Source organism: Zingiber officinale, chromosome 5B (genome assembly GCF_018446385.1).
Source record: "Zingiber officinale cultivar Zhangliang chromosome 5B, Zo_v1.1, whole genome shotgun sequence".
Classification (NCBI taxonomy): domain Eukaryota; kingdom Viridiplantae; phylum Streptophyta; class Magnoliopsida; order Zingiberales; family Zingiberaceae; genus Zingiber; species Zingiber officinale.
In genome coordinates this window covers 14,341,236-14,355,465 of record NC_055995.1, presented here as the reverse complement: position 1 = coordinate 14,355,465, position 14,230 = coordinate 14,341,236, and the positions used below count along the sequence as shown (strand labels likewise).

The window sequence follows — 14,230 nt, the reverse complement described above, 5'->3', positions numbered from 1 at the left end:
CTAATCCTGGAAGCAAGGCGGATCCAAAAATTTTATCAAAGAGGCAAGATATTATATATATATATATATATATCACATAATAAAAATTAAAATATAATAATAAAATTTAAATAATATTTTTTTATTTGATAAAGACTACCGACAAAGTGCATTTCTAAAAAAAATAATTTCTTTTGATTCTCAGGACAATTCAAGAGTTTTCAAACTCTCTAGATAGATGAAAAATGTCCTAGGTGAAATTTGAATTTTTATTGTCTAAGAAATCCATCCCAACTCTTATTATCATATCATAGCCTGGGAAATGGATTAGTATAATTTTGATTGATTAGTATGTATTAAAATGCTAAAATTCAATGGGATTATTGTTTTATTTTTTTTTGTCAAGCCCAAGTTTTTTTATCACTTCTCTTTCTTATCCTTTCAAATAAAACGTCATTAGTAAAATGAGTGATTAGTAAACTTTCCTCGAATTGAACTATTAAAGGTTATATTTATTTGGCATTTTTTTCTTTTCAAAGGAAAAGCAATTGTTGATAAGTTGATAGCAATTAATTATTAAAAAAATAAAATAAAGACTATTACGTTTGCCTTTTTTTCCACGTTTTTTTTATTTTCCTTCCTTTTAGAAAAAAAATAATAAATCATAAACAAATACACCATTTTCTAGGATACTTACAAAAATCAAATCGAAAAACTTTAAATCATTGATTTGCTAGGTGAATCAGTGAAATTAATTAGTGAACGATGAAATTGACATCCATGAGCTAAAGGACGATGGGAAAAACTGGGAACCACCTACAACCAAACATTCAACCCTCAAAGGAACGACTGGTAGCTCAAGTAGTAAAAACTGGGAACCACCTACAACCAAACATTCAACCCTCCAAAGGAACGACTGGTAGCTCAAGCAGTAAAAACTACAAAGCTCGAGAGAGAACAAGCACGACAATGCAATTCCTTCTGTCAGCTGTTGTCTTGAAGCCCCTTCCATCCTCTGGAACATCAGGTCTGTCCGATATATTTTTCTTCTCTTTTCTTATTTTTTGCATCATTTATATGATGATTTTGTACCAGTACCATAATTTGGAGTGCATAATCAGTTTAGATTTGGTTGCAAGAATTGCAACCAAAGCCTCTACACGACTACAACACCTGACTTGGATCATAAAACAAAAGATGGATTGAATACTGCAAACAAATTAACTGTGGTTGAAAAGAATGATTTCTACATGATCCAAACTTCTACACTTCATTTGTATCTGTAAACAATGAAAGCCAACGGGTATGCAACAAGAAAAATATTAAGGTCAGAGTTACAGAATTAGTGCAGCCCATCAACCTACAAGGTGAATTTTTTTAGTTTACACGGCTACATGAAACTTGAACAGATCATCCACACTGGACTTCATAGAAGCAAACTTAATTCTTTGAAAATTTACACAACTCGAGTATGCCAAATATGTTCAACTCCTTTCTGAGAAATTCAACATGAAAACAGTTAGTTATCCGCGGCGGGGCTGTCATCTCCTAGTCTTAGTGGATCGGGTGGTATTGAGTTAGCCCCCGTTTAGGCGGTAACTTTCTTAAGATGAAAAGTACAAAGGAAGATGGCAGGATTTCAACTAGCTGTAGAAGGCAAAAAGACAAGACGTGCGTCATTGAATAATAGATAACAGTAGCATATATGTCGTGGAATTATAAAGAAATAACAACTGATTGCGCATAGCTAGCTTCAATATTGCACTTTACAATGTGATTGATGATCCATGAAGCAAAATATTGGTCTTTCGTGACCTTTAGGGTAGCTTGTGCTTCTATAAATAAATAGTTGGAAAAAACACAGCTGGCTTGTTGATTTTAAAATGGATTGAAAAATTAGGTTTTTGGTGTTGGATAATGTTAAATAAAATTATTTACAATAATCGTCCCCAAGATTATCTATTTTTTGCACAATTTTGGATAGAATTAGTATGTCTAAAATATATATACTCGTGCATTTTAATCCTATCTTACCATAAGAATGAAATATCAAGTTAAGCTTGGTATCAGAACCTCTCTATCCCTCCCCTTTCTCTTCCATGCAAGCAGCCCCTGTCCCTTTACCCTCTGTTCTCTGCTGATTATCTCAATCTACCACAATTCTATATGGTGGAAGACTCCTCTCTTCCATCCTTTTCAGGCCACTGCAAGTTCTCTTGAGGCCCTCCCTCCATGTTCGGTTCTCCCCAGTGACATAATATCTCCCTTCTATATTACATATATAATGATATTTTGAAACAAGATGCTTGTTTTATATTAGGAATATTCAATTGTTGCTCTCTGAGGCAAGTGAGATGAACCAGTATATTACTTATTTATCTTAACATGAAAGTTACAATTCACAATTTGTAAAATCACTAAAATAATTCACAATTTTGAACTTCAATTCGACAACCTTGATCAATGCTTAAATACAAACTCGTCAAGACTCCAATTATACAAAATCATAATCTATGATCTAAAAATGATAGCTTTGATGACATTCTAGTTATTGAAGACTCATACAATAATTATAGGCCAAATATTACGTATTTGGTGTTATGAGTGAATTCATAGACCTAATAAATGTCATTGAGCAACATTCTTAAGAATCTTTCAATGTATTAAAGGATCTCTATAGAAAAAATCACTTTATAAGAATAATGAACGCTATATTTTCTCTAATGTTGATTATACTAGGGCTAGTATTGATGGAAGGTCCACTTTAAGATTTTGTTTGTATGTCGGAGACAAACTTGTAATGTTGAAAAAGAAGCTAAGTGTTGTGACGAAATCTAATGTTGACGCAGAATATAGAGTTGGTATACATAGCTTGTGAGATAATGCACATAAATCCTTTCCTTTCTTGAAGATAACATTAACAAAGTAATGAATGTGCTAGGACAATAAAATATCCATGTACATTGTAAACAATTCAATGTTCCAACGAATCCACTAATCACATAAAGGTATACTACCACTTTATTTGTGATCCAATAATGTTTAAAAGGATTAGTACACCAATACACCATACGCTTCTTCCAAATACAAATTGTCATCATCTTTACTAAACCTCTTACTACTAAATTTATGTTTTTGCATACCCAGCTAGAGCATGATAGATATTCATGTTATGGTTTGAAAGAGAATATTAGATAAAAAATATTAGAGATATCCAAAGTCCAAGTCATGGATTGTAATTCTCCTTTATAAGTTAAGAACAAGATATCAAAATCTCAACAATAGAAACAAAGATAGAACACAATTATGATATGGGTATGAAGGTTACTCATAATTCTTTGGCAAAGAATGCGCCTGCTCAAGTTGTTGAGTAGTGATATCAAGCTGGTTAGACACCTTGAGAGAAGGCTTTACCTAACATGTTTAAATAGGACCACACATGGCCAGTTGGGAATATCCAAAAGGTGTCAACACGTCACTTTCTTGGACCAATTTAAGCTCTCAAAGTGACATGGGTGAGCATGATATAACATTCAGGCAAGTCCAACATAGTACACAAATGAAACCTAACCTATCCCATTGTCTACAAACAAGTGTTTTCATATAGGAAACACTAAAAACACAGAAAATTTACTTCTTGACTTCTAATGATCAATAAGACCTTAGTTATTATTCACACTAGCATTGCTCGTATAAGATGAGACACCTGAAATCAGTCACATCTTTACTGTTGTAACTAAGATTTTGCAACGCACATGATCATGCAAACTTCATCTGTGTAAATCAGTACAAAAGAATATAGATCATACCATGTAGTAGATGAAGTTCAGAATTGGGTGGTCTAGAACATCCAAGTCTGCAGCTTTATCAAAAGCATTGATGCACATCTGCAAAATCAATAATTAGGATTGATAAATCCAATATACTAGAAAACAGATTATGAAGCAAAACAAGTTTTTTAGTGCAACTGTCTATATTCTGTACGCTTACCATAATGCATCTCAATAAGAAACAGATGAAACATATAGTCGTGACATAACCAACCTATACAAGGAAAACAGGGAAATCAGTATAGTCCAATGCTCAGAGAAATGAACATTAGTAGCTAAGAAATACCTCCTCTAATTTCTTTCGGCGCCCTTTTGACTCCACGGGGAAGCGTTTCAACATTAAGAAAAGCCTATCAATAACATGATATCAGTTCATAAAGTAAGTCTGCTCATGGTGCAGTGAGTTCTCATGATAAGGTCATCAGGTGTGAAGATAAGTTGAACTATTTCTGAAACTAAAAACAAGATGCATTTGACATTTCCTGAATGTTCTTAGATATACATATGGAAAAATGCACTACAATAACATGCAACTTTTGTTCATATAATAATTAATAAGAAAGATAAAAACATCACGTTTATGTTTATTTGTTTCAGAAGTTTGGCCTGTTTCTAAATATCATGCATGAGAAAGACACCAATACTAGAATGAGTAAAACCTTTGCATAAGTTTTAGCTGCATATCCAGTGTTAACTAGCAGGACTAAATATGCATTATTCTTTTAATATTTTAAGCCGAAACCTTCTACAATTCCCTATCAAGAATCTATTTGCAAAATCATGACAATAAGAAAAGGCATTCTTATAGCTAAAAGCTACCATAACTTTGACCAAATCTCAAAAGGAGCTGTAATAATGAAGCATTGTGCATTCATATAGAAGAAATTGTTGTAGCAACACACAAGAGATTTTTTCCCTCGAGATGGCTGGAAACATGTTGAAAATAAAATATTAATTGCAAGCATGCTTCCCCATTTCCCTAGATGTCCTTTGGGTTTCCTTAGCTTCCTTTAATGTCTTTTTGGAAATATATATTTCATTTACTTTTCTCTTGCTTTACATTGTATTTATAAAATCTCTCTTGTACATTTGCAGAAGCAAGATATAGAGCACTAGTCCTATTATTTTCTCATCTCTTGGCATTCTTCATGGTATGAGAGAAATTCTCTACCAAGGAACTATCTCTCTGTTGAAATCTCCCTAACTGGCTGCCTTTCTTCTTCTCCTCTTCATATTATGTCATCAACCAATTTACCCATCGTTGACACTTCATATATCTCTAGCTTCAAATTTAATGAAATATATATTTCATTTACTTTTCTCTTGCTTTACATTGTATTTATAAAATCTCACTTGTACATTTGCATAAGCAAGAAATAGAGCACTAGTCCTATTATTTTCTCATCTCTTGGCATTCTTCATGGTATGAGAGCAATTCTCTACCAAGGAACTATCTCTATGTTGAAATCTCCCTAACTGGCTGCCTTTCTTCTCCTCCTCTTCATATCATCATGTCATCAACCAATTTACCCATTGTCGACACTTCATATATCTCTGGCTTCAAATTTAATGGCCAAATTACCTTCAATGGTCCAACTCTATTGAATCTTCAATTGCGGAAAAGGGAAAGAAGATTTCCTTACTAACGAACCCAACCACCTCCAATCGATGATCCAAATTTCAAGTATTGGAAGGTCAACAACAGCCTTGGAATGACCTGGTTGTTGAACTCCATGACCAACGAAGTAGGTGAACAGTCCCTACTTCATCAAACTGCAAAAGGCATCTGGGATGAGGTGAAAGAAACGTACTCCCAAGTTGACAATACCTCCAAATTATTTGAAGTCGAGTAGAGCATTCACGACCTCAAACAAGGAGACCTTTCGGCAATCCAATATTTCAACATTCTATCTTGTATCTGGCAGCAAGTGGACACATTTGAATCACTGGGATGGACATACAAAAATGACGCACCAAAAGCTCACTAAAAAAAGAACCTTCAAGTTCCTCTTCGGATTAAACGCCACATTCGACAGTTTGCAAGCACAAATTCTAAGCCTTAAGCCGCTGCCTAGCGTGTGAGAGGCGTTTGCTGAAATTTGCCGAGAGGAAAGTCGGCAAAAGGTAATGCTTGGTCCAACCACACCCATCGAGTCGTCGAGCTCACTGACTCTCTCCACATAGCAATTCCAGCAACGTCCTGGAAATGAACTGAGGAGTATCAACCTCACTGAATTCGCCTCAAGTGTGATCACTGTTGAAAGGCTGGCCACACAAGGGAGAAATGCTAGGTCCTTCATGGAAAGCCAGTCGATTGGAAGCGAATGGCCGATCATTCCCACCATGCGCACACTGCTACTCCGCATATGGGAACACTGCCTACCTCGACCACTGCCCTCCAAAACCAGATTGAGTCCCTTATGAAAAACCTCCGAGATGCAAGACTTACACCACGGGGAGAATGGGCCTCCTTCACTGGACAAAATGGACCGTGACTTCCAACAAAGGCAAAATGGTGCTCCTCAAGCCCAATTTGATGGGGCCACTGCTTCCTCTACCCACTTAAATCCCGTGGCCCACTCAGGTATTTTTCTGATATTTGAAAAGAAAACCAGGGCGTTTGGGCGATGGATTATCGATTTAGTAGATCGGAACATATGACGGGTGATATATCTTTACTCCATAACTTTGTGTCACGACAAGACATGTCAAATATTCGTATTGCTGACAAAACAATGGCTAAAATCACCGGTGTTAGTTCAGCTAAAATAACACCAAACATATGTTTGAAAAATGTTCTTTATGCTACCACACTAAATTGCAATTTATTATCCATCAGTAAATTGACTCGTGATTTAAAATGTCGTGCTAAATTCTCCCCTCATCATTGTGAATTTCAGGATAAGAAGACGGGGAAGAGTCGACTAAGCTATGTTTAGGACTCTACATTATTCACGAGATTTCACCTCTACCTAGTTGTCATCTGACTTTCAATAAATGTGAGGAAATCATCTTATGGCACAAGAGGTTAGGTCATCCAAATTTTGCTTATCTTGCCATGTTGTTTCCAAATCTATTCCTTAATGAAAAAGTATGTTCTTTTCAATGTGAGATTTGCCAACTTTCTGAGCATACACGGTCCCATTCCCAAAAATTGTTATAAACCATCCAAATCTTTTGCACTCATTCACAGTGATGTTTAGGGTCCATCCCGAATCAAAACTCTCACAGGAAATCATTGGTTCATAACCTTTGTCGATGATCATACACAACTTACCTGGTTGTTTCTAATGAAAGACAAAACAGAGGCCGGTCACATATTCGAAAAATTCTTTGCCATATCCAAACATAGTTCCATACATCCATCCAACGGTATCATTCATCTCAGTTCTTGCGTTGATACTCCAAAGTTGTCGAACGTAGACACCTCTTGGAAGTAACTCGTTTTCTAATGTTTTCCGCCCACACACCCAAAATCTTCTAGGGTGATTTCGTTTCTACTGCCACATACCTTATCAACTGTATACCATCACGCATCATGAACTTCCAAAGCCCAGTACAGCGTCTTCTCCAATCTTTCCCACACACCAAACTTCTTCAGTTACTCCCACAAACCAAAATCTTTAGGTGCACATCCTTTGTCCACATTCACAAACATCATCGGGGTAAACTTGACCCTTGCTCCACCAAATGCATTTTTCTTGGATATTCATCCCTTTAAAGAGGATATAAATGCTACTCACCTACCACCAAGAAAACCTACATCTCCATGGATGTCACATTTTTTGAAAATCAACCATACTACCCCAAGTCTAATATTCGGGGGAGAACTTGAGAGAATATCATCCCAAAGAGCCTGAAATAATCCCTAACACAAATACTATATCTGAGCCTACTCCTGACACAAACATTGTGCTTGAGCTGACTTCTGACATAAACACATCCCCTATCGAACTTACACCACCAGAAGAAGTTCATGTATATACTAGACGAAAAACACACTCAACACCCGTCCAAAAGTTGGAACTAGATCAAGATCTTAAATCAGGTACGACCTTAAATTATGAGTCTAATTTACCCACAGCAAATGATCTGGAGATACCAATTGCTTTACGTGGTCAAATCATGCAAAATGCACCCCATTTCCAATTTCATTACTTATGAAAGGCTATCCTCAAAATACCGATCATGTATAGCCTCCTTTGACAACATTCAGGTCCCATCCAACATTAATGAAGCTCTAAATCAGACCGAATGGAAACACATGTAGTAAATGAGGAGATAAGAGCACTGTAGAAAAATAGCACTTGGTCCATCTACGAACTACCAAAAGGAAAAAAAAGACAATTAGGTGCAAGTGAATATTCAAAGTCAAACACAAGGCGGACGAAACAGTTGAAAGATTGAAGGTCGATTGGTCACAAAGGGCTTCTCACAATCTTATGGAATAGATTATTAAGAGACCTTAGCTCTAGTCGCTAAACTTAACACAATCAGGATCCTCCTTTCCTTGGCCGCTAACAAGAACCGGCAGCTCCACCGATTGGATGTTAAAAATGTCTTTCTAAACCGAGACTTGGATGAAGTCTATATGGAAGTTCCATTTGGAATTAAACCATACCCTAACAAAGTATGCAGATTACACAAATCCTTGAATGGCCTCAAACAATCCCTTAGAGCGTGGTTTGACAAGTTGCCACATCTGTAACCAAATACGGGTACAAACAGTGCCAAGCATACCACACTATTTGTAAAAATCTCGACTGACAAAAAAATCTCCATTCTTATTGTTTATGTCGACAACATCATTGTCATAGGGGACAATGAAAAAGAAATAGCTACTGAAGGAGCTCCTCACAAGAGAATTTGAAACCAAAGATCTCGGAGATCCAAAATTTTTCTTAGGAATGGAACTGGTAAAGGTCGAAACAAGGTATTTTTCTTTCACAACGAAAATACACTATGGATCTACTAAAGAAAACTGGAATGCTCAGATGCAAACCAATGGATACCCCAATGGATGGATCAAATTAAATTGGTTTTAAAAAGGACCATGCATCAACAAACAAGGGGAGATATCAACAACTTATAAGCAGACTGTTGTACCTATTGCACACTCGACTCGATATCGGATTTTCTACAAGTGTGGTAAGTCAATTCATGAATCATCCCACAAAAGAACATATGAAAGCCGATTACAGGATTCTCAAATATCATCAAAAGTACTCTGGGCAAAGGGCTACTATTCTGAAAAACTGAAGACATAGACATACACGTTTACACTAATGCAGACGGGTTCGGAAACGTTAATGATAACCAACCTTGGGCTATTGCACGTATGTAATGGGAAGTTTGGTGACTTGGAGAAGCAAAAAGCAATCTGCAGTGGCTAGAAGCAGTGCTGAAGTTGAATAGAGGGATCTTGCTCTTGGAATCTGTGAAGGAATATGGATCCAAAGAATTATAAATGACCTCGGAATCTCCACGGAGAAGATAGTTAAACTACGGTGTGATAATCAAACAGCTATCAGCATCGCCAAAAATCCGGTTCACCATGATAGAATGAGAATGAAGCACATTGAAATTGACCGACAACTCATTCAAGAGAATGTAACGAACAAAAATATGGAACTCTCATATATTTCATCTTGACATCAAATAGCTGACATTCTCACAAAGGCTCTCCCACACAACTAACTTTGAAGAGCTACATGGCAAGTTGGGCATGTACAACATGTATAACCCAACTTGAGGGGGAGTGTTGAAAATAAAATATTAATTGCAAGCATGCTTCCTCATTTCCTAGATGAAGCATGCTTTCCCATTTCCCTAGATGTCCTTTGGGCTTCCCTAGCTTCCTTTAATGTCCTCTTGGAAATATGTAGTTCATTTACTTTTCTCTTGCTTTACATTGTATTTATAGAATCTCTCTCTTGTACATTTGCAGAAGCAAGAAATAGAGAACTAGTCTTATTATTTTCACATCTCTTGGCATTCTTCAAAACATTTTGACACTTTGCATGTTTGTTTACTAATTTTAGACTGCCCATAAACTAGGAACTGGATGTGGGCCAAAACCAACAACTGACAAACAAGCAAACACAAAAGACTCGAAAAGCTAAGGTCCAAGCCTTGCCTTGGCTAAACTGGATACAGGAGCAAACAAATAGTGCATCTATGACACTTAAAATCCCCAAAACATGTTACTGACAAAATAATGATAAAAACAAAATTTTAAATCTCTAGTTCACATTTGTTCAGACAGCGTGTTGAGGAGACTTAAATCTCCAAAACATGTTACAGAAAAAGAATGATGAAAACAAAAAATTGAATCTCTGGTACGCATCTGTTCATAAGGCAGATAAGATTGAACATACCTCCCTCCATATAGAAGAAAAGCAAGTGCAGCAAACAATGAGACAGCTGCCAAAGTGGAAAATGTTTCCATAATACATTAACACTTTACATGTAAAATGGGGAGTTGAAAATTCAGTATCAAGCAAACCTGCAAAGAATATCTTGGCAACAATGACCATGGCTGGGACTGGCTTCCACCACAAAACCAACCATAGAGAGATCTGCATACAATTGAAATAAGATGCTATCACTACAAAAAGATAAGGTTTACCACCCAACAAATATTAGATAGTTGTCATTAAAAGTATTTTAGTTGGCAAAGATATTATAATGATTATATTTGTGATGAAACTTCTTTCTGTCACAGTTTCTATCTTGTATATGATACCGTAAAATAACTTATCAATTAGTAGTGAAAAAAATATCGCTAATGCTACATTTACTAACAGATCAATTAATAATATCATTGACAGTTTTAACCACGAGACTTAGACCAATGAGATATAGAATGAAATTGGTATCACCAAAACATTAGTGACAAATTAATAAGTTTAGTGATAAAATTTTGACATTAAAATACACTCTTTTTTGTTAGTGTATCCTCTTAAATCTTACAAATGAACATGCAACAATCTTATGAAGGTTTTAACATTTCCTACAATAATAGGATAATCATAGAAAACATCCTAACTTCCCTCAAGCTTGAATCTACCCAAAAAATTTCATTCCACGGTCAATAAAACTACTATACTACAAATCATTTGAGTAGTTTAGAGTAATGACAGAGGTATGCATCATCCATATAATCAAAAGACATAAAGAAGAGACAATCACAAAGAAGAATTTATATAAGCAAAATAACCAAAGAAAAAAAAGTATATATTATCATTTGGAATAAACATTTGCACATGATATAATTACTTGAAAAAAGATTTTCTGACCTCTCATAAAAAGAAACTAGAAGTACCTCAGCTTGAGGAAAAGAGGAATATGAAAAATAAATGCTTCAGATCCATATCTTCTTTTTACTAACGTCAAGTTTTTCCAAGTATAACCCCTCCTTTTCTTAAAGTAATTTTCCTACCTCTCTTTTTTTTCCCTCTTAAAATCCCACTCCCCCAATTTTTTTTTTTCTTAAAGTTGCTCCCTTATTTTATTGAATCAATCATGGTGTCTACTTAAAAGTTAGACATTGGATTAGACCCCATTGGAATTGAGATGTGGGATCTAGGACCTATTACATCAAGGAATAGGGATTAGAAGGACATATTCCTTCCTTTAGACTCAGAATATGATCAAGAACATAAACTAGCTACGACAAGAGAATGCCTTCAGTCTTCATTAGAGGCAGTGTTCTTGCCATTCACAATCTGAGGAGAAATTTGTTACCTGAGAGGGGACATGAACCGTTACCATGTTCAGAGAAAAATGTTGTGATGTATTTATAAAAGAAAGCCGTCAAGGTACAGACAATTGCTTAATATGATACCCAAAGACTAGACCAGTGATACCTATTAACATAATTATTCTAACACCTACAAAAGGGATATTGAAACCACATATGGAAAATAAAAGACTATTAACCTGAAACCTATATAGAGGCTAGAAGAAATTCCTTCCAATCATAGAAGGGATTACTATATGCACTGTAGAAAATAATAAGTGAAATTACCTGTATAACATAGATAACCGCATTAATTGCATAGAAAGCTGGTCTAAGCCCATCAGTAGATACTGAACGTGCCTGAAGATAACAGCAAAAAAGAAAAACCCACACACACAACTCAGTTGGAATTCTTCGTAAAATTACTAGCCAAATCCTGAATACCAACCTGATAGTAGATTTCTGCCCAAAATAACACCAGTAAAGCGTAGGTAGTGAAAAATACAAGACCAGGAAAATCTAGAAGAATATGCTGAATTATCTGAAAGACCGACAAGCATATTTAGATAAGCTCGAGAACCATCGAACACTCGTCAGAAAAATCCAAACGAGACCACAAGCGCACCTCAGGGTGTATTTTATCAACGTCCCAACGAAATACAAAAACCAGTGACCTAACTGCGATGCAGGAGTAACAAAGCGGCAGCAGTGAATCAGTGCATCATGACAAAGAGTATATGAATATGGAGGCTAGAAAAACCGAATAATTACCCCCATTCACGAGGAAGTTCAATAAGTGGAAGACCTTCTGCGTCGTCCAACCAAACTCTGACACTCTACATTCAATTCTAATTAATTGAATCTGCAATTCAAGAAACATGAACAATGATCACGACGACGAATCATTACGAGGGAAGATCAACTTAGGCACCGAAACCGCAGCGCGCAAGATCCGGAATGTAATTGAAAAATAAGGAGAGGGAAATTACGAGCGCGACAAAGGACACGAGGCCATAGAGGACGGCGAGGGTGTGAAAGGTTCGATCCTGCCACAAGGGGGAGCTGTTCACCTCGTCCCACCAATCGGGGCCGCTCCAGAGCAAGAGAAAGACCGACGACGGGGCCATAAGCAGGCGCATCCGCCGATGCTAAAAATTTCCGGCGACTGGAAGCTTCTCGGCGGATCTGAGGGCGAGAGAGCCAAAAAAGGGACAGCCAAGGAAAAAAAAATAACGATAAAAATGGATGGGAAAGGGAAAGAGTGAGGAGGAGGTTATCAAATGCATCGCGGAGAGCGCGGGGCAGCGGAACGGAGCCGGAGTCGACACGTTTCTGGTCGTGGGAAAACATTTCCGACGGTCGAATGATCTGAAATCGGCCCATAAGATTGTGAACCCTCGACAAATGCGGACTCGGTGGTTCGGTTGGACGGTTTAATCGAACCGGTTGGCCCAATAATAATACAGTGTGTTACCGAAAGGTCTAAGTGACTTTGTCAAGTACCTAAATCAAGTACGTGACTTTAGATATTACCGAATCATGTATATGATATATTTTTTCATAGTTGGACCAAATTGGTCAATGATATTGTATTAACAGGGAAAAAGGTCCTAAGCAGATGTGTAATCGAGTCGAGTCGAGCTGAATCGAGTCGAGTCGAGCCGAATACTTGAATATTTGAGTTTGCTTTATCTATAAGCGAGCCGAATCGAGCCGAGCCGAATACTTGAATATTTGAGTTTGCCTTGTTTATAATCGAGCCGAGCTCGAACTTTATTTAACGAATATATTCATGGTTCACGAACTTATTCGAGTTTTTATCGAGTCTAAACGAGCTTAATAAATATAAATTATAAATTTAAATATTCATTAAAAACTAAATTATATATTTAAATACAATTATAATATTCTTATTAAAATTTATAATTTTATTTTAATAAATAAATTTAATATATTTGTCTATATGTTTCATAAGTAGAGTGTAAAATCTATAAATTTGATATCAAAACTATTATTTTTTTATGTAAAAGTTGATTCATGAGCTTAACGAACATGTTCACGAGCTAACGAGTCGAATATTGTAAAGTTCAAGCTTGGTTTGTTTATTTTAACGAGTCTCATTAAACGAGCTCAAGCGAGCATTTATCGAATCGAGCTTTGAATAGCTCATGAGTAATTTAGTTCATTTACACCTCTAGTCCTATATGATGGGACAAGTCTCTTGAATGTATCCATATCCTTAAAAATCATTACGATACATTATATCGAGAGCAACGATTTTTTAAACATGATTCAAGCATTAAAAATTATGTTAGAATCTCAATATAAATGATATGTCGATGATGAGCACTCATACATATCATATTTGAGATTTTTTTATCTCTCCTATTTCTTAAGATATAAGGGGGTGTTTGGTTTGCATTTTCCATGCCGTTTTCTGTTTTCTGAGAAAATGGAAAACGTGTTTGGTTTGTGTTTTCCACGTTCATTTTTAAGAAAATGAGAGAGCGTTTTATAAGAAAACGAAAAACGTGGAAAAGTCATTTTCTAAAAAACGAAAAACGCGCGTTTTTCAGAAAATGAAAATGAGACAAACCAAACGCAGCCTAAAATTTTTAATTTTTAGAGTTACTAAGGTCTATCAGCCAGTTTTGACCAAAATCGACTAATGGACCAAACG

The 14,230-nt window shown here is 36.1% G+C and overlaps 1 protein-coding gene across 1 annotated transcript; it reads right to left on the bottom strand.

Annotated features, from left to right (window-relative positions):
* Positions 1-1,181: 1,181 nt before the first annotated feature.
* Positions 1,182-12,924, bottom strand: LOC121984150 (tobamovirus multiplication protein 3-like). The gene is made up of 11 exons (XM_042536958.1): positions 12,540-12,924; positions 12,322-12,412; positions 12,176-12,228; positions 11,999-12,091; positions 11,839-11,910; positions 10,315-10,387; positions 10,187-10,232; positions 4,096-4,159; positions 3,970-4,023; positions 3,789-3,866; positions 1,182-1,626 (listed from the first exon to the last, which is right to left on the bottom strand). Exons 1-11 carry the CDS (start codon positions 12,687-12,689, stop codon positions 1,534-1,536), a joined length of 867 nt encoding a protein of 288 aa, XP_042392892.1. The 5' UTR covers positions 12,690-12,924; the 3' UTR covers positions 1,182-1,533.
* Between the last annotated feature and the right edge of the window lie 1,306 nt (positions 12,925-14,230).